This window comes from Sinocyclocheilus anshuiensis, unplaced genomic scaffold, assembly GCF_001515605.1.
Source record: "Sinocyclocheilus anshuiensis isolate Anshui unplaced genomic scaffold, SAMN03320099.WGS_v1.1 scaffold280, whole genome shotgun sequence".
Taxonomy (NCBI): Eukaryota; Metazoa; Chordata; class Actinopteri; order Cypriniformes; family Cyprinidae; genus Sinocyclocheilus; species Sinocyclocheilus anshuiensis.
In genome coordinates this window covers 549388-570100 of record NW_015558575.1, presented here as the reverse complement: position 1 = coordinate 570100, position 20713 = coordinate 549388, and the positions used below count along the sequence as shown (strand labels likewise).

At 39.2% G+C, this 20713-nt stretch overlaps 4 protein-coding genes across 4 annotated transcripts in view; 3 read left to right on the top strand and 1 right to left on the bottom strand.

Annotated features, from left to right (window-relative positions):
• Window positions 1–1469, top strand: part of LOC107679662 (T-lymphoma invasion and metastasis-inducing protein 2-like) — a 33563-nt gene extending 32094 nt beyond the window's left edge. Inside the window, exon 26 of the mRNA XM_016475279.1 lies at window positions 658–1469. Coding sequence (XP_016330765.1) covers window positions 658–1213 — 556 coding nt within the window. The 3' untranslated portion in view covers window positions 1214–1469. The remainder of the gene's footprint in view (window positions 1–657) is intronic.
• A 7912-nt stretch (window positions 1470–9381) lies between these two features.
• Window positions 9382–11682, bottom strand: LOC107679691 (zona pellucida sperm-binding protein 3-like). The gene is made up of 9 exons (XM_016475324.1): window positions 11473–11682; window positions 10717–11114; window positions 10516–10634; window positions 10345–10448; window positions 10093–10273; window positions 9887–10004; window positions 9731–9813; window positions 9556–9647; window positions 9382–9480 (listed from the first exon to the last, which is right to left on the bottom strand). Exons 1-9 carry the CDS (start codon window positions 11624–11626, stop codon window positions 9428–9430), a joined length of 1302 nt encoding a protein of 433 aa, XP_016330810.1. The 5' UTR covers window positions 11627–11682; the 3' UTR covers window positions 9382–9427.
• A 6034-nt stretch (window positions 11683–17716) lies between these two features.
• LOC107679670 (claudin-20-like) lies at window positions 17717–18291 on the top strand. Its single transcript, XM_016475286.1, has one exon. The coding sequence runs from the start codon at window positions 17743–17745 to the stop codon at window positions 18289–18291; it is 549 nt and encodes a 182-aa protein (XP_016330772.1). The 5' UTR covers window positions 17717–17742.
• Window positions 18292–18331: 40 nt separating this feature from the next.
• On the top strand, window positions 18332–19512 carry LOC107679668 (claudin-20-like). The gene has a single exon (XM_016475285.1). It carries the CDS (start codon window positions 18335–18337, stop codon window positions 19211–19213), a length of 879 nt encoding a protein of 292 aa, XP_016330771.1. The 5' UTR covers window positions 18332–18334; the 3' UTR covers window positions 19214–19512.
• Window positions 19513–20713: the final 1201 nt, after the last annotated feature.

Here is a 20713-nt window from a genome sequence, read left to right as displayed (position 1 = left end):
GTGACATTGTTGCATTTTAATGTTTTGTTAGTCTAGCCCACGAGACGCGCCGCTGCTACATCATTCAAAATATTAGAGAAATAAAGCTCAATGCGGAGAAGATCTTGAATGGGTTAAAACTAGGCCTGGGCGATAAAACGGTATCGATATTTATTGACGGTACACCTTCATCGATATCGATAGAAAAATTGTGCGATAAAGTGCACGATATAGTGACATAGGACTATGAGTGATGCAGACAGCACTCCTGTGGCCTCGGGAGACAATTAGACCTATACAATAAAGACCTATTTAATCTGCATATAAAACATTACAAATGAGATATTTGTTTAATTTTTATTGTGTTTGATTGTTAAAACAAAAAATATGTGTTGTTTGTCTCAATAAAGTGTGTTAATTATAAATACAGTGGTAAAAAAAAAAAAAAAGAAATTCTATTGCTTTTTGTTTTAAAAAAGGTTATAAAAAATGTCAATAATTATCGATACCGAACGATATGAAACATTATATCGTTGATAATTTTTTTAGCTATATCGCCCAGCCCTACTACAAGTGCACATTTGATACAATTTTGTTTTACACATCTTGTTATGGCTTATTATTGTAAGCTTCTAAATGCAATTTATAAATGTTCTCTCGTCTTGTTTTTGTGTGCAGTAATCTGGAGAACAAGGCTAATGCGGTGAGGGCCATCCGCACTCTTTTGAGAGAGAACGCCAAGCGGACGGCTCCAGCTGAGCGACGATTCAAAGATCTAAATTCTAACTTCACCTTCCCCAGGAGAAGCCACCCAGGAGCGCTTAGAACAAACTCCTGGCAGCGGTTGCCGCCACAGTCAGATGGGCCACAAACCTTAGACTCAGATGAGGGCAGACTGCTTGACGGATACGCTCACTCCGAACCTCCCCTCAGGCCCTCCAGAGGCCAGAGCTCTACTCAGAGCAAGAGATCCACGTTGTGCTCCCTGACCAGCGCTTTGGAAGCTCAACTCCAGAGACTGAACTTTGTGGAGGAGCCACAGGGAATGAGCGAGAGCAGTACCAGCAGCATTCAGGGCAGTCAGGGGACTCTGCTGGACGACACTCCAGGTCTAGACCTCAACACCCTGCTGGCCAGGGACTACAGCGTGCAGAGTTTTGGTTCGGTAGTTAACGAGGATTGTTTTTACGACACGGTCATTGGCATCCAAAAAGCTGCCATCCCCACCCTGTAGAGAAAGTTGGCGCTATAAAGATTAAATGCACTAAAACATGATTATCGTGCCTTGATGTGAACAGCTTTTACACAGCCAGTTTTATATCTGTAGCGCAAAATCTAGTGAGCTGCCTACCTGGATGCCATTTTACAAGATAATAGGCAAATATTGTAGTTATGCTGCCTTCTAAGGCACCTTGCTTTGCTCCGGTTCTAAGGCAGTATCACGTATTCTTATCAGAAATTATCCAAGATGACAGAGTTAAAAAGAAATTGACTATAAATATAGTTATTCAATACTGAGAAGTTTGAAACATTTTTTTGCTTATTTGATCAAAAATACAGTAAAAACATTAATATTATAAGACATGATTATTTTTTTTAAAGAACTGCTTTAATATATTTTAAAATGTTATGTATTCCTGTGATGGCAAAGCTGAATTTTTAGCAGCTTTTTCCTTTAGAAGTCATTCTAATTTGCTGATTTGGTGCTCAAGAAACATTTCTTCTTATATCAATGTTGAAAACATTTGAAAAAAATCTTAATTATTCCAAACTTTTGACTGGTAGTATATAATAAAAGTTAAATTTAACCGGGGTTCTTATAGTCTTGGAAAAACTTGGATATATGAGGATATTTAATAAAATATTTAAAAAATATAAAGAAAATATAAAGAATTTTTATAGACCTGGAAAATTAATAATAACAATAAAAACAATCCTAAAACATTTTTATATGTTATGCCAAGCTCTAAAATATTTTATTGGGTCAAATTGTGAGTAAACAAAAATTTTAAATACGTAATCAGCAAACCGTGAAAGATGGGAAAAGTCATTAAATAAAGAAATCCAATAAATTCAGTGTATGAATTGGTTAAAATGAGTGAGATCCCTAAAGAACATTCAAATCGTGAAACTTTTGGCAATCTGAATCTTATTTTAATAATAATTATTGTAGTTATTTTAATCTCTGGACACTTGACGGTTTCTGTAAATTGGGAAAAAAAAAGGTTTGAAAACAAAACTTTGTCATTATAGCAGATGTACAAAAGGAAACCTATTGTCGTGGACAAATGGGGCCTTGGAGTAAAAAAGACTGAGAACCTTATGTGCGACTGAGAGGAGTGTCCCAAATCAGTCACTTTCATCTGGGTAGTCAGCTCACTGGGGTTTGGAACAGAGATGATCCTGCCTTAAATTCAGAGCACAGTTTACTTATCCAGAGCATTCCATATGTGCTGACACGTGTATTATTAATACACGAGCAAAGACTGCTTCACTGTAAGTGAATACTGTAGCTTTACATTTGTATTTGCTTGTTTGACAAAGGCTTTTCTCAGCTCAAGACTGAAATGGCTTGATTTCACTGAGCTGGGCATGTTTTGATCAACCTGAAGTCTGAATATAGAATATTTTGTCTAAATTATGCTTGTATATGTTTCTTACAGAACTGTTGAATGCAATGTGTGATTTTTATTATTCAAAGGCATGTTTTACATTCCTTAAGTTAAAAACTTAAGATTTCTTTTTGTAGTTTAAGCTTGAAAATACTGTTATTACTGTTAAGATATGAATGTTGATATGCTCTGTTGTCAGTTTTGGCTATTGTAATTTATTTGTAAAAAATATACTGTTATGACTTAACTAAACATACTTTGTGAAAATGATTTTGTTTTGATATTTAATGAGGACTGTGTTCTATAATGTCTTGATATCATGACAATCTTGCAAATATTGATCTCCTAGGTCATAAAGCAAATTCAATATTCAAGCATGCGGGCAGAAACAAGATTTCAGCGACAACTACTTTTTCCGTCCATTATGAAAGCAGAAATGCTGTGTGACAACAAAATTGCAGTTAAAACATACTTTGCATTTAATATGCTTTTTTTTTTTTGGAAAGGTTTATAAATTATTCTTTCAGTCACTCTTTCTCACTGGCTCTCGAAAACAACCTTATTTTAAAAGTAATAGAGAGAGAAAATTGAAATAGGAAAAAAAAAATGCTCAACTGAGTCGTAATTACGAGCCTTTTTCTCTAGCTTTCTTTGTTGAGGATATTTGTGGGCGATGTTCATTGTGTTTGTGGGCTTTGATAGCACATTTCTTTGTCTCTTAGACTGAAGAGAGATGGGAGGGGGTGTTCTGTACTACAAAAAGGAACTTGATTTACATTATCTGAAGCTGTACCAGTGCTTGCCAGGCAGCTGAGGAATAGTGGTAAAGTTTTAGGTAAGCTAAAGTTTTAGTTGTCATGACACAAAACCTTTTTTTCTGTCGACTGTGTATGAGCGTCAAACAAGAAACACAACCGCTGTTTACAATGTTATATGGCTTTGTTCATACCGACAGCGGTTTGCAGCAACACAGTAACTGGAAGTCATTCATTTTCAATACAAATAGCTAATTTTCAATGGCATGAATGAGTTGAGTTTGACCATGCAAATGAGCACTGGTTCTACAGCAGCCACCAATGGGAGGTGAGCTCTCTTGTCAGTGTGTGTGTGTGTGTGTGTGTGTGTGTTTTTTTACTATGTTATGAGGACCAAATGTCCCCACAAGGATAGTAATACCAGTTTTATTTTGGTTCCCACGAGGAAACAAGCTTATAAATAATAAAGAATGACATTTTTTGAAGTGTAAGGGGATAGAAAATACAGTTTGTACAGTATAACATTGGAATGGAATGTCCCCATAAAACATGGAAACCAGTATATATATGTGTGTGTGTGTGTATATGTTTGTGTATACTTATACCCTTATAAGAATATATTTCCTTATAGTGTGTAATAATTTCCCTTAAGAAAGACTTACCCCCGGTTTCAGAGACAAGGCTTAAGCCTAGTCCCAGACTAAAATGCATGTCTGGGCTGTTTGAACTGAAAGAAACTTGCTCTGACATCTCTTAAAATATGTTGTTTTGTCTCAAGATGCAAACCAGTAATGTTTTTTTTTTTTCTCAAAGGCACGTTTATAAAAGATACTTAAATGTCCTAATTGAACTATGGCCTAATCCTGGTTTAACCTAAACCCTCTGTCTGTGAAACCAGGCCTTGGAGTATTAAAGACATATACGTTAGACATATAGGCTAAATCTAAAATCTGGGAAATCATTTGTATCACTGTTTTATATTGTCATTGCCCAGTCCTAAATCTTGCTCTATGGTAAAGCATTAATGCATTATTGACATAACCGTAGGTAAGACTTTCTGTAAAGCTTTTTAAAATTATGCGTATTGCAAAAACGCTATACAAATCAATTTGACTTGTCCAAGTCATTATTAATAATACTTGCCATAAGTAAACCACTTGAAGATTTCTAAATAAACCTGGCATTATGCACTATGAATAATGTTGGCTCTGTGATGAACTGCTAATGTTCCTCTTTTGTAAGCCTAATGCATAAACGTAAAAGTAAATTTTATTAAAAAAAACTACTGTACTTTTGATCAACAGATGCTGTGAGCTTGGGGTCAAGACTATTTGTTTGTCAAGCAATAACAAGGGGAAATTTGGAAAATTTCTGGAAAATTAATGAATTTTGTAATTTTATTTGATTTGAATTTAAATCAAGTTTAAATGGAAATCTCTCAACCGGTACAGATGATTTAAAAGCAGAAAATTGTGGGCACCCTGATTACATCTAACATAAAGTCATAAAATCTAATATACAGTGGGTATAAAAAAAAGAATCGCATTTTAACATTTTAAAATCGCATTTTATTGCTTTACAACCTGAAATGAAGACGGACAGTTTTTGTTTTATCCAGCTGTATTTACTCAGTGCAACTTATAACATCCAAGTGAAAGACATAACACCAACATGTCAGGAAAACAAAAAACAAAAAAACAGAATCACTGAGTTGGAAAATCAATCCGTGTATCATTCGATCATTCGGTTTTTTTATTTAATATTGAAAGTAGAAAAATGAGAAAACGGCTCCTTTTCGTTTTTTTGTTTTTTTCCAAAAAGGAATTGTGGCAGAGATGTAATCCCATATACTTGCATATTTCCATTAGTTGCAGTGGGTATAGAAAAGAATCACCCCCCTTTAAAATAATCACTTTCTGCCACAATTCAGAAAGTGCGTTTTGCACTCACGCGAACGGAGTTTTGTGGAGAAAATGTTTGTCTCGCAAAGAAGAAAGTATTTCGAGCACACAGAAATCAATTTTGCATTTAAAATACGTTTTTGGATTTGTGCAGACCTTCTCTTTTGCGCGTGCAACGTTTCACTAGCTTGCTCACCTGATGCCCGCCCTCAGTGCTCTCTAAATGCCAACGGCTCGCTTGCTCAACACAACCCAGCGTTACAATATGCCATAATTCCAGCCAATCAGAGACGAGGCTGCTAAATTCTGATTGGCTGCCTTGACAACCAGTCACAACATTCCTTGCATTACCTCGACAGCAGAAGAGGAAAAATACAGTGCATGCATAATTATTATGCAAGTTGATATTCTGATCATATTTTTTTGTATATAAATAAAATTATTTAATGCCCATGAGAAATATTCAAAACTAATACAATACTAGAAATTGCGAAGTTAATGAATAACCATTGGACAGCAAAATGCTCAGTGGGTCAGCAGGGTCAGTCAAAAACATGTGGAGAAGAAAAGATGCATGTTAACTGCAAAAGAATTAGGAATTAAGGTAAAGAATTAGGTGTGAAATCACCAGGAACCATTTAGTCTCCAGCACCACCATTTTCTAGAACTGCAACCTACCTATAGTCTCCAGAAGTACAAGGTGTCAGGTTCTCAGAGACTTAGGTTAAGTATAGAATCCAAAAAAATGACCCCAACTTAATAAGAATCACATACTGAAGTGTAGTAAAATACTTGAAGACTGATTTTTTATATATAGGCTTTATAGACATAAGTTGAGAGTGACTCTTGAAGGACCAGCACCACATCCTCTTGTACCACTGTTTGAAGAATTTATCTTCCAGAATCTGGCAGTAAGTTTTGGGAGTTCATTTTTAGTCCATCTCGAGATTTTATCTGTAGAAGATAATCTGCTTAATAATTATGCACACCTGAATATAAGGCGTTTTTCACTTCCAGCCTTCATGAACAATAGGCTAATATATAGGTTATAAGTGATTAAATACAAGATTAATAGTAATTATTAAGATTGATGTTGTTTGGAATTGGTAAAATGTGCTTGGAAAAAAATATAATCAGAATATCAACTTAGCATAATAATTATGCATGCACTGTATTTTGCCTCTTCCGCTGTCATCAGCAATGCAAGGACATATTGTAACGCTGGGTTGTGTTGAGCAAGCGAGCCGTCGGCATGTAGAGACTAGAGAGCACTGAGGGTGGGCATCAAGGGAGCAAGCTAGGGAAACGTTGCATGCGCAAAAGAGAAGGTCTGCACACATCCAAAAATGTATTTTAAATGCAAAATTTGATTTTAGTGTGCTCAAAATATGATATTTCGCATGCAGAATTGTGGCAGAGCTCTAACCCTATACAAGTATGCCTTTTAAGAAACATGAATAAAATATATTTTCAGAGAGCGCAAAGCAAAAAGAAAACAAATGTTGGGAAAAGCAGCCCAAGCTCCTGTTGCCACAGTAACACCTGTGTGGAGGACCATAAAGACGGCCCACCTCTCCAGCACAAACTGTGAATGAGACTACATCCTTATCAACAGAAGCAGCCAGAGGAAGGGAGCAAACACTACTCTGGGGACGGATCTTTATGAGCACTGATGGAAGAGCGTGGGAAGTGGAGAGATCTGTATCTCGCAGTACACGGATCCCAAGGCTGGGCTTTTCCTGCGCTCTGTCTGCTCTGAAATCAACTGACAGAGTGTTGAAGTAATCAGAGCAGACCCGGCACTGCCTAGAGCCTCTTTTCCGCTCTCAAAACCATTCTGAGAGCCTGCCGTTGGGTTTCCAGCCTCATCATTCTCTGAATCAACTGGTTTGGATCTCATTCACAGTTTTTGGACCTTCTGGACTCAAGGAGCAAAGACATGACACAGGTTGCATCCAGAACTGGAGACATCAGAGAAAAAGTGTTAGTCCAGAGTGTGGCTTTGGCACTGGTCTGGTCTTGACAGGGGCAGTAAAAGGAGTGGGAACATGTCAGGCTGGGTACTATGACCGCCTGCGTGGAGCCCGTGGAATGTGCTGTGCTCAGCCACACGTCCACCCAGAGCCCCTCTAATCCACTACCTGGATGTCACACACTTTGTGACTGTTCTTGCTGACTGTACATGTGGAAGTGTGTCGGCATATTCTGGCTTTAGCAGTCAAGAGAGAGGTTAGTGAGATACTGAATTTCTTTCTTTCTTTCTTTCTTTCTAAAAAGAAATAAATGCTTACATAAACTAATATACTGTAAAAAGTGTCTAAGTAATATTGAATAACATTGTTTTTAAGGTATCAGTCTTACAGTTTTGTCTGGTGGATGAAACAAAAAACAAAAACAAACAAACAAAAAAACAATGAAGGAGGGGCCTGACTTGCATTTAGGGACCAGGATATAAGAGGTTTAAGGTTGAGTCACATTTACCTTTGTATGACAAAATGTATTCATCTCAATAGGAATCAGCATTTCACATTGGATTCAAGTTTGTTAAAATACAAACATGCTAATTTGCCATGTTGACCACTACCTAAGAAAACCCTAAAGTCTATTTGGCTCACCAAAGCTGCATTTGTTTGATCAGAAGTGCAAAAAAAAAAAAAGTAACATTACAGTGAAATATTATAGATAATCCAAACACCCTATCAACAGCACAGCCACATACAAAAATCCACTTAAACCACTTAGTAACCACACTGCGACGCTTTACATTAGCAATCACACCAATGTGTGCTACAAACCGCTTAGAGCACCTTTGCTACAACTCATCTGTTCACTAAAAACCACTTAGAACACTTTACATTATATTCGCTTAGATAAAACAAAAGCTCCCTCGGTTTAGTAGATCTTTAAACCATGTGGTCTCAGAAGAAATAGTCTGCTGCCTAAGTTTTTGGACGCAGCCATATTCTTATAAGAATGTCTTTTTTTTTTTAATCGGATTAGATCTGGTCAAATAGCGTTTTTGCAGAACTTTGTTAGATCATATGGCATCAAAAGACATTGTCCATAATGTCAACTAATTTCAATCCTAGGTAACAAAACATACACTAAAAACATTGGGTTAAAAACAACCCAATTTTGGTTATTTTTTAACCAAAGGGCTGGGTATATATACACACAGAACACACTTTGGGTTAATTTTACCCAGCAAATTGTTTATTTAACCCAGCTAATGGGCTGATTCATTTTTACTAGAATACTAACTTATGTTTTACTTCATACATGAATTAATGTTTACAGATTAGCTTAAACCCTCTCAACCTTTGTAAAATACTCCACAAGCACTGGTTTGCATGCTAACTTCCTTTTATATCAACAGCATTGTTTATCATTAATACATAGACTACACCTGTATTTAAACTAGTTTAACAAACATTAGAAGTAAAAATTAAAATGAAGTAATTCACGTGTAATCAACCAGTCTCCATTATTCGGTTTCCACCGTAACGGCACTGGTTCTCGTGGCAGAGCTGGACTGGTGTTTGGTGGGGAACTGCTAACGGCTAGGACCATCACCCAGCATTTCAGCCGAAATATACAGTGACTGCCTCTACCCAAACACTGGGTTGTTACATTTGACCCAGGAGCTGGGTAACAAACTACCCAAACACTTAAACAAATTAGTCCAGTGTATGTACTTGCTAAGTTATGCGTTGCAGGAACTACGAAAACATACACTGAAATTGGGCTGAATGCACATAATCATGCATGACAATTTTTGCACAATAATTTACCTTATTGCACAACCTATTGAAGGCAGACTCTTTGACTGTTGCTGCGGGTCAATTTTAATGGTTTTTCATTTTTTGCCCATCAATGGTGAGGGAGCTCCCATAGCATTGAGAAGATTATGGGTGTCAGAGCTACCTGGTTATATATACACACACCTCATACAGCATGTACGTAGAGCCCCGCTTCCCTTACACCCCCATGACACTTAAGCACATTGATTTTAAAGTTAATAATTGCTTCCATGAATTGCATAGTGCTAATATCAAACTTGTAGCTACTGTAAAACCCAGGTACTGTTGGGCCAAATAGCCTTAGTCAGATTTAGGGGAAAAAAATAAAAATACCTTGCCAATGAACACTTTTATTGGCACTTCTCATCGTTCACAATAGATCAGAGAGTAATCACAACGGGGCCAATGGTTGCTTTCCCTTCCGATACCAGACCTGAAAACAAGTGACAAGATGAGAAGTTGAAGTATACTTTTCAGGTTACCAAAGTTGTTCTTTGATTCAGGTTACCTGAATCAGACAGTGCTTGTCCCTTTCTGCCGAGACCACACGTGGTGTCACAGCACATGCACACCTGGTCATTGTCATCTACAGAAGTCCATCTATAGAAGGCAAACAAAACTGGTTACCCATTTTGAACACCTCATGATACTAGACAAATGAAAATGGGGCAAAACAAATATACCCATTTATGAAGGAGCAAGCCTTGTTCTCTGGACATGTGGGGGTTGAGGCCATGACAGCCTTCAGAGCACAGGTGATGTACACCTACAGAACACCACATGATCAGTAAAACAACTCACAGAACTCACCCACAGAACTACAGCCCAAATTACAATACCAAGCCACGATCATCTCGCTGGAATCTGAAAGCCTCCAACTGAAACTGCAGCTTGTCGTTCTGAACACGATGCATGAAGCTGGAAGTGGAGCCTGTAAGCTTTGCGTCTACCAGGCACCTGAAGAGAAGGGGGGCAAAAAAACAAAACAAAAAACAAACATCTTTTAGGCTGTTTGCAACAGTTTGAGGAGCGGTTCTTCACTAACCCATGGTTCTCAATAAAGGGATATCTTGGAGAGGGGGTGTTCACATCAGGGGCCGCAGTAGCCACACAACCATCCACAAAGACGCACAGAGGAACATGGTTGTACTGCTTCACAGAAGCTTCAAGCTTCAGGAATTGCCCTAGGAAGTACTGATTGGATGGCCTCTCAAACATCCAGTCATCTGTAATGAAAGTCACATTGGCAACACTACCTAGTCACTTATTGAAGTTATAACACTTAAATACATATTACCAGTCATGAGCCTCAAGGAGAACACCAGAACTTCCTCTGCAACTTTAGTTGCAGCAAAAGGAACCCAAGCGGGCAACAAGATATTGCTGCTTACATTATACAACCTATTGGAAGTAGTAAAAGATTAAATGTCAGTTTTGGTTAAACTTCTTAGACAAAGTGGTTTACTACCTTGAATAGTGGCACTCAATTCCAACAGCTGCTGCATCAGCCCTTACAATGGGAGTTCCTACTAAAGCCGCAGGAGTATAGAGGAGGTTGAATGTATACACAAGCTCATCATCTGTCATCTGAAAGCAGTATAAGTGGTGAATTATTGGACAGAACTAATTTTACACAAATTCTACAGTTGACCTACATGCAGCCACTCACCACCAGAGAGTGGTCACATGTCTGGAGCTCATACTCAAATATAAGAACTTCAGCTTCTGGATTCTCCCCTACAGCTGCACAGCCTCCTAAAGTGAGAAATGAAGGATTCACCAGCTGACCAGTACCAAAGAAGTCCTTCTTAACCTCCACATGCACAAAGTTCTCTCCACATTGTGCTGCAACACACTGGGGAGCTATAGGTTCACACTGCTCAAAAGGCACATCTGGCTGTTGGGGTTCTTCTGGTATTACTGGAAAATGCCAGGTCAAAGGTGCCATAGGAGCCTGCATAAGCTGTTTGGACTGACTACTTCCAGGTTCTTGAAGCTTCCATGCATCCACCCCAGCAGGCCTCATCACAGGTCTCAGAGGCCGAAAAGTTGTTGATGCCTGTGGATCTTGAACAGATTGCAGAGGAGCTAAAACTGGCAACTGTTGCTGTTGGAATCTTGACCACTGTGCAAAACTCGTCAACTGCAATAAGCAACAACAATCCAACACAACTAAAAACCACCAGCCTCATTGTCAAAAAAAAAATTTGAAACCTTCAGAATAGCTACTGGTCTTCTCTGATGCCTTTTTCAAGAGCAGGAAGTTAAAATAGCTCCGCCCCCTTTTGACAAGCTTAATGATTTTCCAGACCTGTTTCATTAAAGGTTTTGGACACCCCAAACGAGTACAACCTATTGTTGTTTTGCACCCCAGCAGGCCTCATTGCAGGTCTTGGAGGCCAAAAAGTTGTTGACGCCTTTGGATCTTGAACAGATTGCTGAGGAGCTAAAACTGGCGACTGTTGCTGTTGGAATCTTAGTGGATCCTGGCCTTGTTGAAATCTTGACCACTGTGCCAAACTCAAGTCAACTGCAATAAGCAACAACAATCCAACACAACTAAAAACCACCAGCCTCATTGTCAAAAAAAAAATTTGAAACCTTCAGAATAGCTACTGGTCTTCTCTGATGCCTTTTTCAAGAGCAGGAAGTTAAAATAGCTCCGCCCCCTTTTGACAAGCTTAATGATTTTCCAGACCTGTTTCATTAAAGGTTTTGGACACCACAAACGAGTACAACCTAGAGTCAGGTGGCTCACTTGTTTTGCTTCTGGATCAAACTGTCCATTGGACATCAAGCAGTGAAACAAGAAAGTCCCTAAATAGTTTATTTTACAAAAGTAAACAAACATTTTCTTTAATTCAGACTTTGATAAATATAACCATAAAACCATAGTCCAGCAATATGCAAAATATGTTTTTGGTTTCTAAATGTTTCTTAAATAGTTAGTTTGATGCTCTTGGCAGCCAGTATTTCATTGCACAAAACGCCTTGTGGTTGGTACCAAGCAGCCTTGCTCCCAGTCCTTGTAAGCTTCACTACTCTTAAAAAGATTTGAAGTGCTGTATGTTGAAATGAGTCCCATAGATACTAGGATGCCCTACTATTTCCAGGGGATGCTCAAAGTGCTAATGATCCATGTACACTTTGTGCATTTTAAATAAAATAAAATGTAAGTTTGCAGCTTTAATGTTGAAAATCTACTTCATTCAGTTCATGTTATATGGTCACACAAAAATATTAAAGCTGTGGGGTCATTAGTTGTCAACTGGCAGATCCAAATGTGAGTTTGCAGGCAACTGTAGAACAGAATAAGCCTGGCATAAGTCACCAGAGAGAACTGTCATCTCACTGGAAGATATATTTGAGTGGTTTTCTTTAACGCATGCGATTATTATTTTTTCTTCCAGTTTAACACGTTAAAAATATTTAACGCAATTAACGCAGGGGTGGGGCTAGGGTTGGCCACCCCACTCACTGCTACTTCTGTCTCTTTTTTCTTGACAAGAATTGTTTATTTAAACGCAGAACGTCTTTACGACTACATTAAATGGGAGATTTTACGCACACTCCAACTTCGCCTCAGCGCCAGGCGCTAGTCAAACGAGCTCGGAAAAGGTACAGGTGATGAGGAGCTTCAGTAGAACAACAGTGAACTGCGGTCAGATGAGATGATGTCAGGCCATGTCAGTAAAAACAATTTTTTTTCTTGTTCTGTTAGCCGTTATACTGTACTCGTAGCAATCATGCCATTGTGTGCTACAAATCGCTCAGAGCACCTTTGCTACAACACATCTGTGCACTGAATACAGTAGCAACTGCATAGTGGCATGCTAAAAAGAACACCTTGTGTCTGCACAATGTTGTGTTAAAAACCACTCAGACCACTTTAGAAACCACATGGCAACACGTTAAAAAAAATTCAAACACCTTTAGCGACCACATAACAATGTGCTAAAAACCCACTCAGATGAATATCTTGCATCGTGGTGCCAATTCACTTTTGCATGGGCAAGCAGCACTCACGTTTTCTTCAGAAAGTGTAGAAATACAGTACAAATCGTTATTGGAGTGATTCTTTTTAATTCACTTAAATGATTTTACATTTATTTGTGCACAAGCAGCTTTACAGAAAATCATGACGTTAATGTTAATAAAAATGCCATATAGTTGCATTTAGCACTACAGTTTACATTTTGTGATCATACAGGCATTTAAGCCGTTGAGATTTTCTGTATATAATATATTAATCGGAGTGTACGGCATGTATCTGGGTAAGATGTCTTAATTGTAACCATCTCCAAGAAATGTAGTAGGTATACATCACAATTTAGACATTTAAAGATCAGTACAAACAATGCTGCTTCTCATCTGACAGTAGGTGACAGTGACAGCAGCATTGACAGTGGAAGTAAATGAGTCTGTGACTGTGGAGAAGCAGTGATGGTGCAGGGTTGTGCAGATGTGCTTCCATCACCGGCTGGAACAAGCAGTCCTCTTTGTTTAATGACAGATATACAGCCTCTGCCCCTGTACCATTGCTTTGTGGACCGCTATTGTGAGATGCTCTTTCATTACTGAACCTGTTCACCTCAGATTTTAAGATGTTTAAAAAGCTCAAATAAACTAATTTAGGTTTATTGGTTGTATGAGATGTGATCTAAATGTAGACAAGAAAATTAAACAACTTTGTATTAAATGTAAATCTTTATATATAGGGACTATATATGCAGACCATTTTTATTTACTACATACTTTTTTACTTACTTTATATTTTGATTTACTGCAATTTTATGAGGAAAACATACAACACACACAACACAAACAAACACATCCTGGATAATCAAAGCTCTCAATATCTTGTTTTGCTGATGTGAGAGTTTAAACTGAACGTAATAAGTACAATGAAAAAATCAATAGGTAAATACAGAGTCCAAAATGAAACCTTTGCCACCCATGAAAGAAAGCTGCATTGAGAAAATTGATCAACTATAAATATTTTGAACTAAAAATGAAATTGTATTTTGCATCATTTTATTAAAATGAAACAAAATGATTTACAAACTAATATAAAATTAATATAAGGATTTTTTCCCATTGTGTATTGGTACACCGGTCAAAAAAAAAAAAAACATTCGTAAACATTGTGACATAGTTCCTCATAAACAGTATTTGTTTTGGTGGCTTATGCAAGGGATATTTCATGACATGTCACCACGTGGATAAAAACAAAACAAAAAATAAATAAATAAATAAATAAATGAATAAATGTTATGCATGCTAGACACACTTTGGATGGTAAATTTGTCACTGAGACTGTGCAAGTCATGACAGATATTTTTTTTCACAACACTACAGATAAGAAAGGTTCAGATTACACTGTAAAAAAAAAATCTGTGACATTTACGGTAAAATACCGGCAGCTGTGGTTGCCAGAACTTCACCGTGAAAAATATGGTAGCAACATTTTAGGTTTTACAGACTTAATCTAAACACAATAAAATACCGTATTTCATTAACTGATGTAATGTTAATAAACCAACATATTTAAGTACTAAAATCTGTTTTGAACCATTGTAATGCACTGATAACCCCCAAAAACGGGTGGTGATGAGAAAGTCACATGATGAACTAAAGCTCATCACAAACAGCTTGTCTGCGAGCTGAGGAGGACAATACTTATATATAGAAGGTGCACAGTGTCATTAATGCAAACACTAAACCCCATCATGGTGACACACATGATACTGAAATAATGCAATAAACATTAATTTAACAACATTAGATGTAAGATTAAACCCTAGTGTACACAACTGATAAGAAAAAACTAAAAAGAAACATGTTATTTCAAACAAAAAAAAACATCAAATATGAAGTGTCATGCAGGGAATTCTGGGAGTGTCAATTTACGTTTTTGCACTGTAAATTATACAATGACTTTTCTTTTTCACTTCCAAAAACCGTATTTTTAACAGTATTTTACTGTAGAATCACATTAAATGTAATTACATTTATTCACCGAATATAGTATGGAAACTTACTGTTAACCAGTTAACAGGTTTTTACTGTAGCATTTTTACAGTCTTTTACTGTTAAAATCACAATCATTTTTTAAAACATGTAATCTTGTAACTCTTAATAAAACTACCATCTGACTGGTGAGTATTTGTTCTATTTACTCACCAAAGTCATTTTTACCTTCATTTGGTGTTTAGTAACTGCTAAATAATAAAATGTTTTATAGTCAATAATCTATATTTTTTTCCCATCAACTTTTTCAACAGCTGATTCTTTAGCTTGAAAATTGAGTTTAAATCTTTAGTTTAAGCTTTAATAAGTGCATCTAAATTACAGATTATATGATGACCATAAAAAGAAAAGAAGAATTTATGTGCAGCAACACGTGAGTTGTGGTGAGTGAAAAACATCCCCCTGAGAAAAGTACATTTCCATTTTCTCTTCCCACGCTCTGCAAACAGCTAGAGGCTAAACATGCTGCTAGTACACATGCTCAGTCCTGTGACTCAGCGAAGGAGACTCAGTCACTCTGCGCACATTACAGACTCTAAACATTTCTAAACTAACCATCAAAAAAACATAAAAAAATGTATGTATGAGAAATTTCAAGGATTTATTTCTGCAGTGTCACACTTACTATAAGACCGCTTGTTTGTTGAATGACACAATGACGCAAACATTTTAAAATTCAGTGTATAACATTATAATACTCTGATGCTGTGCCCTTTGTAGCCTACAGTATGCACTGTGCTCAGATGTGAGGAATGAGACAAATAAATAGTTCACTGACATTGGTAGCATGAACACATTAATTGTATTGTTTTTGAGGGTACACACACACACAGTAGAAAGCATAATCATATAGACTACTTTATGATTTATTTCCTATGAGATACTTTACTGAAGTATAGACAAGATTAATTTACATGATTTGTCTCTGTCCACATACAGTGACATAAAACAAAATGATACTTAAAAAGGTACATCAAATTATTGGGCATTCTGAGTGAGTTCATAATTATTCCAGGTGGATGCTGGACACTGGTGGTGGTTGAGGAGATTCCCCCTTCTATGTAAAGCGCTTTGAGTGCCCAGAAAAGCGCTATATAAATGTAAGGAATTATTATTATTATTATTATTATTATTATTCATCTTGTTCATGATATGAATTATTATGCACTGCTGCAGTTTGCATACACTTTCCCTGCATTATGTCATTATGATGTAGTTGTTAGTATAAAATTGATGCATTTTTACAGGCAATACATCTAATTTGTTATCAGATCTTCAAAAGCCAGCTGTGCAGCAACACTAGAGAATCCAGCGCTAAGAACACCTACTAGTAAATAACAATGCAGTGACCTCCAGCGATAAAATTGCTGCCAGTGTGAACATGGCATTACACAAGATTTAAACATAAATGTTTATTGTAGGTTATACTTGAAGAACTGCCTTTGTCCATTTAGCAGCTTTCTCTGACAGCAGCAGAAATAGTGACAGAGAACGTTTCTTTGTAGCAGCCCTGTATGCAATTTCCTCTTTTGCTACTTATCAAAAATGAATCACACCAGTAACCTATTTCTACTGGCCTTATGATAGTGCAGCCATAGATAATTGCCTGCCACATGTAATAAGAATTGATTTCCAGTTGCACATTGTGTTTTTATGCTGCAAAAAAGTATTATCTTCATCTCTCTCCTTGCATTTTACCTTGCATGACATTCCCTATACTCTGTGTTCTCTGACTGAATGACCTTCAAGTGAGGAGTCCAGCGGTACAGTGATTACTGATCACATCCAGTCACTCACAATGGGAAGGAGTGGGGGTTCTTTTATAGGACACTGAAAAGCTTTCAGACTTGTGCTGGGTTGCCAAGGAGATGTTATTTAAAAAGAACGAGGCAGTTTTACAGTAGTTTTTGCTTGTTTTTACAGCAATTCTCTTTTCTTTCTCTTTTCTTCAGCAGCTAGAGGAAATCTCTCCAGAACTGCTTGACACACCATAGCACTCCAGTGAAAGGGTAAATAAAGGTTTTTGTTTCTTCTGAGATGAATGAAACAGAATGCACTCTCACAATGCACTTGTCTTGATCAATTCATGAGATTCATCACCGTTTGAAGGACAACAAAAGATAGGAGTAATTTTCATTCCCTTTCTAATTTCCAAGCTGTCAAATGGTTTGCACAGATAAGGAAAAAAATCAATGAACTCAGACAAAACAGGCCCAGATAATTGGCTAAATTTCTACCTTACAGCGGTTATGTGCCGTTTTTATGCATTCTTGTAACAGCATCATCCATGCCAAAGGGTGTTTCTGCAGCGGCGAAGTTAAAAAACAATTAGCCTTTCAACAACGCTTCAAAGTCACTTCCCCCCAAAACGCTGACTGGTTCAGGGTGCACTAAAACATAAACATCCCAAATGAGGATAGGGTGGGAAAAAATTGCGGCTTTCCCTTTCAGTCATCAGACCCCGTGCCTCATCTGTCAGACCGTCACGCTTGTTCGCTCAGTTCAATTCTCATTCCGTTTTTATCGCAGTCTTGCGGAGCCAGTGCGGAGGAATTATCTGCTGTCAGGTCCTGCACCGGGCTGAAAGGGAAACGCAGCGCACCAAGGGCCACTGCAAGGTGAGAGGGACGGCTGCAGGGGGAAGGGAACGAAAAGTCAGGGACCGATGATGCCGTCTTCCACCATGCAAATGTTTGCATTCATTCTGGCGGTACTGGGAGTCGTGAGTGCCACGGTGGCCACACTGCTACCCAACTGGAAGGTGAGTGCAGATGTGGGCTCCAATATCATGACTGCCATCTCACAGATGCAGGGACTGTGGATGGACTGCACCTGGTACAGCACCGGAGTCTTCAGCTGCTCGCTTAAGTACTCGGTGCTGGCGTTGCCGGCTTATCTCCAGACTGCACGCACCACTATGGTGCTTTCCTGCATGATGGCGACAATGGGACTCTGCCTGGCCGCCCTAGGGCTGAAATGTACTCGCTGGGGTGGCAGCTATCGCTCTAAGGGACATACGGCGATTTCCGCAGGGGCTTGCTTCGTCATAGCAGGGGTCCTGTGTCTGGTGCCTGCATCCTGGTTCACCAATGAGGTCATCACTACGTTTATGGACTCCAAAGTGCCTAAAAGCAGCAAGTACGAGCCAGGCGCAGCGGTGTACGTGGCATTTGTGTCGGCAGGATTCCTTTTAGCCGCAGGCGTAATCTTTTGAGAGGGACGGCTGCAGGGGGAAGGGAACGAAAAGTCAGGGACCGATGATGCCGTCTTCCACCATGCAAATGTTTGCATTCATTCTGGCGGTACTGGGAGTCGTGAGTGCCACGGTGGCCACACTGCTACCCAACTGGAAGGTGAGTGCAGATGTGGGCTCCAATATCATGACTGCCATCTCGCAGATGCAGGGACTGTGGATGGACTGCACCTGGTACAGCACCGGAGTCTTCAGCTGCTCGCTTAAGTACTCGGTGCTGGCGTTGCCGGCTTATCTCCAGACTGCACGCACCACTATGGTGCTTTCCTGCATGATGGCGACAATGGGACTCTGTCTGGCCGCCCTAGGGCTGAAATGTACTCGCTGGGGTGGCAGTTATCGCTCTAAGGGACATACGGCGATTTCCGCAGGGGCTTGCTTCGTCATAGCAGGGGTCCTGTGTCTGGTGCCTGCATCCTGGTTCACCAATGAGGTCATCACTACGTTTATGGACTCCAAAGTGCCCAAAAGCAGCAAGTACGAGCCAGGCGCGGCGGTGTACGTGGCATTTGTGTCGGCAGGATTCCTTTTAGCTGCAGGCGTAATCTTTTGCTTATCGTGTCCTGGAAGAAGAGGCGGTCCATTGGATTCGGGCTCGTCCCACCCTGACAAGCCAAAGCAGCAGAAGCTGAGCCAGGAGCAGCCGACCCGCGACCAACAAAAACAGCAGCTCTGCGAACAGCAGAGCCAGACTGAACCGCCGGAACAAGAGCAGTCGCAGCGAGAGAAACTACACCAGGAAAAGCTACAAGCGGACGATCGTCGGCAAGAGAACTCGGTGCCGGACAGGTTGAACCTGGAGAATGACAAGCAGTACCACTCTCCATCCCGAGCCCGAAATCAAGATGCCAAGGCCGTCTATAGTCTGCACGACTACGTGTAAACAACAGTCATCGACTCCAGGAGCATTTAGGGTTTTCTTGCTTATAAGACTGCCTTTCTTTGTGAGCAGGATAAAGAGGAGGGGAAAAGCAGTGGAGCAGCAGGAGGAATAATGACTTTGATGCTGTTATCAACCCTTCTCATCTGTGCTTTCGCTTACAGCAAGCGAAGCATTGGAGGTATTTCCAAAGCCCCGGAACAGACAAAGTAAGGATTGTGAATCCTCGGGTTCACGGTTTTTATTGCAACTACAAAGTACAAAGAGGGGCCAAATGGTGACGCATCATAAAACTGCAACATAAGAAAGGGGAATTTCTTAAGATATTAATGTTAGGAAAGTTCTGAAGGTGCATTGGTTTGAAAAAAATTTAGCATTGTATTGTTGTCCCATGATTTCATTACCTAGTCAAGCTAAAATGCAAACTCTCGACAGTCCTATTACAAGCAATTTTATCAGCCTTTTGGTAACTGGAATCATGTGTGATTAGCAAGTTTTAATTCAGAAGCTTGTAGATGACACATTAGGCAGTATATGCATGCTGTTTGTAGATAATGCTGTTAATAATGCCACAAAAATGCTTGCAGTTGAAAGCACAGAGCGGATAATCAAGCTTGCACCTGAGGATGTCTCACACCATCAGCTGTCCATTAAATGGTGCGTGTCCTTCAGAAAAGGGATTTTGACATGTCCAGTCCATATTTTTCAAAGAATGGTGATTGGGGGAGGCACAGCAGCAGAGATCGACTGAGGTAATGATGCTCTTTGCTTTTCCATTAGGTACGCTACGGATGGGTGCACAGTGCTCATTTTTTTGCGAGCAGGCACAGATACACCAACACACACACATAAGCTTTCCTTCCCTCCCTCGTACTCCTGCTAGAAGGGTAATGGGGGCTTGCACCCAATCATCATGATGCTGTGCGTCAGTGTGTCGTGCCTGCAGGAAGTGCAGTTGGTCCTGTTCTAGGGCAAACAGGACGCAGTAACACGCTGTTCACACTTTTGTCGAAAAGTAGAACCAAGGTGACAGAAATCTCAGCGGTGGCTTCGGACTCCCCCGCTGGGCAGCAATTACACCTTTGGTCTACATCTCAATTCGGTCAAACCATCTACAGTATTTTCTGATTGCTGTGCTGTTTTCACTTACAGTCAAGCCATTGAATGTTTTTTTCAAAGAGTCAGTGGAAGACAGCAGTGTACGGTATAATGTACCACATTTGACTCAAGCTAATACTAAGTGTCATTGTCAGTGCTGTTTCCGTCGTAATGATGGTCAAGGGCTCCTATTGTCTCCAGAGAGACGCCACAGCAAGACATTTTCTGCCTTTCATTTCTGTCTCACATTTAAGCACACATACCACTCTTTGTGTTTGATACGCATGTACAAAATGCCTTAGAAACTGACGCAATGGCTGAGAGTGACAATGAAAGAGAACAACAAAACCATTTTCTAAACAAAGTGCCAATGGACCATGTCTTACTTTATTGTGTATGTACTGT

What these genes read in the sequence shown, in the direction of transcription:
- LOC107679691 (XM_016475324.1), bottom strand. Translation starts at nt 11,626, where the DNA reads ATGAGGCTGGTGGTTTTTAGTTGTGTTGGATTGTTGTTGCTTATTGCA. An exon ending in GCTTGCTCCTTCATAAATGG is followed by an intron (nt 9,648 to 9,730) that starts GTATATTTGTTT and finishes TGCCTTCTATAG; the next exon opens with ATGGACTTCTGTAGATGACA. An exon ending in ACAAGCACTGTCTGATTCAG is followed by an intron (nt 9,481 to 9,555) that starts GTAACCTGAATC and finishes ACTTGTTTTCAG; the next exon opens with GTCTGGTATCGGAAGGGAAA.
- LOC107679670 (XM_016475286.1), top strand. Translation starts at nt 17,743, where the DNA reads ATGATGCCGTCTTCCACCATGCAAATGTTTGCATTCATTCTGGCGGTA.
- LOC107679668 (XM_016475285.1), top strand. Translation starts at nt 18,335, where the DNA reads ATGATGCCGTCTTCCACCATGCAAATGTTTGCATTCATTCTGGCGGTA.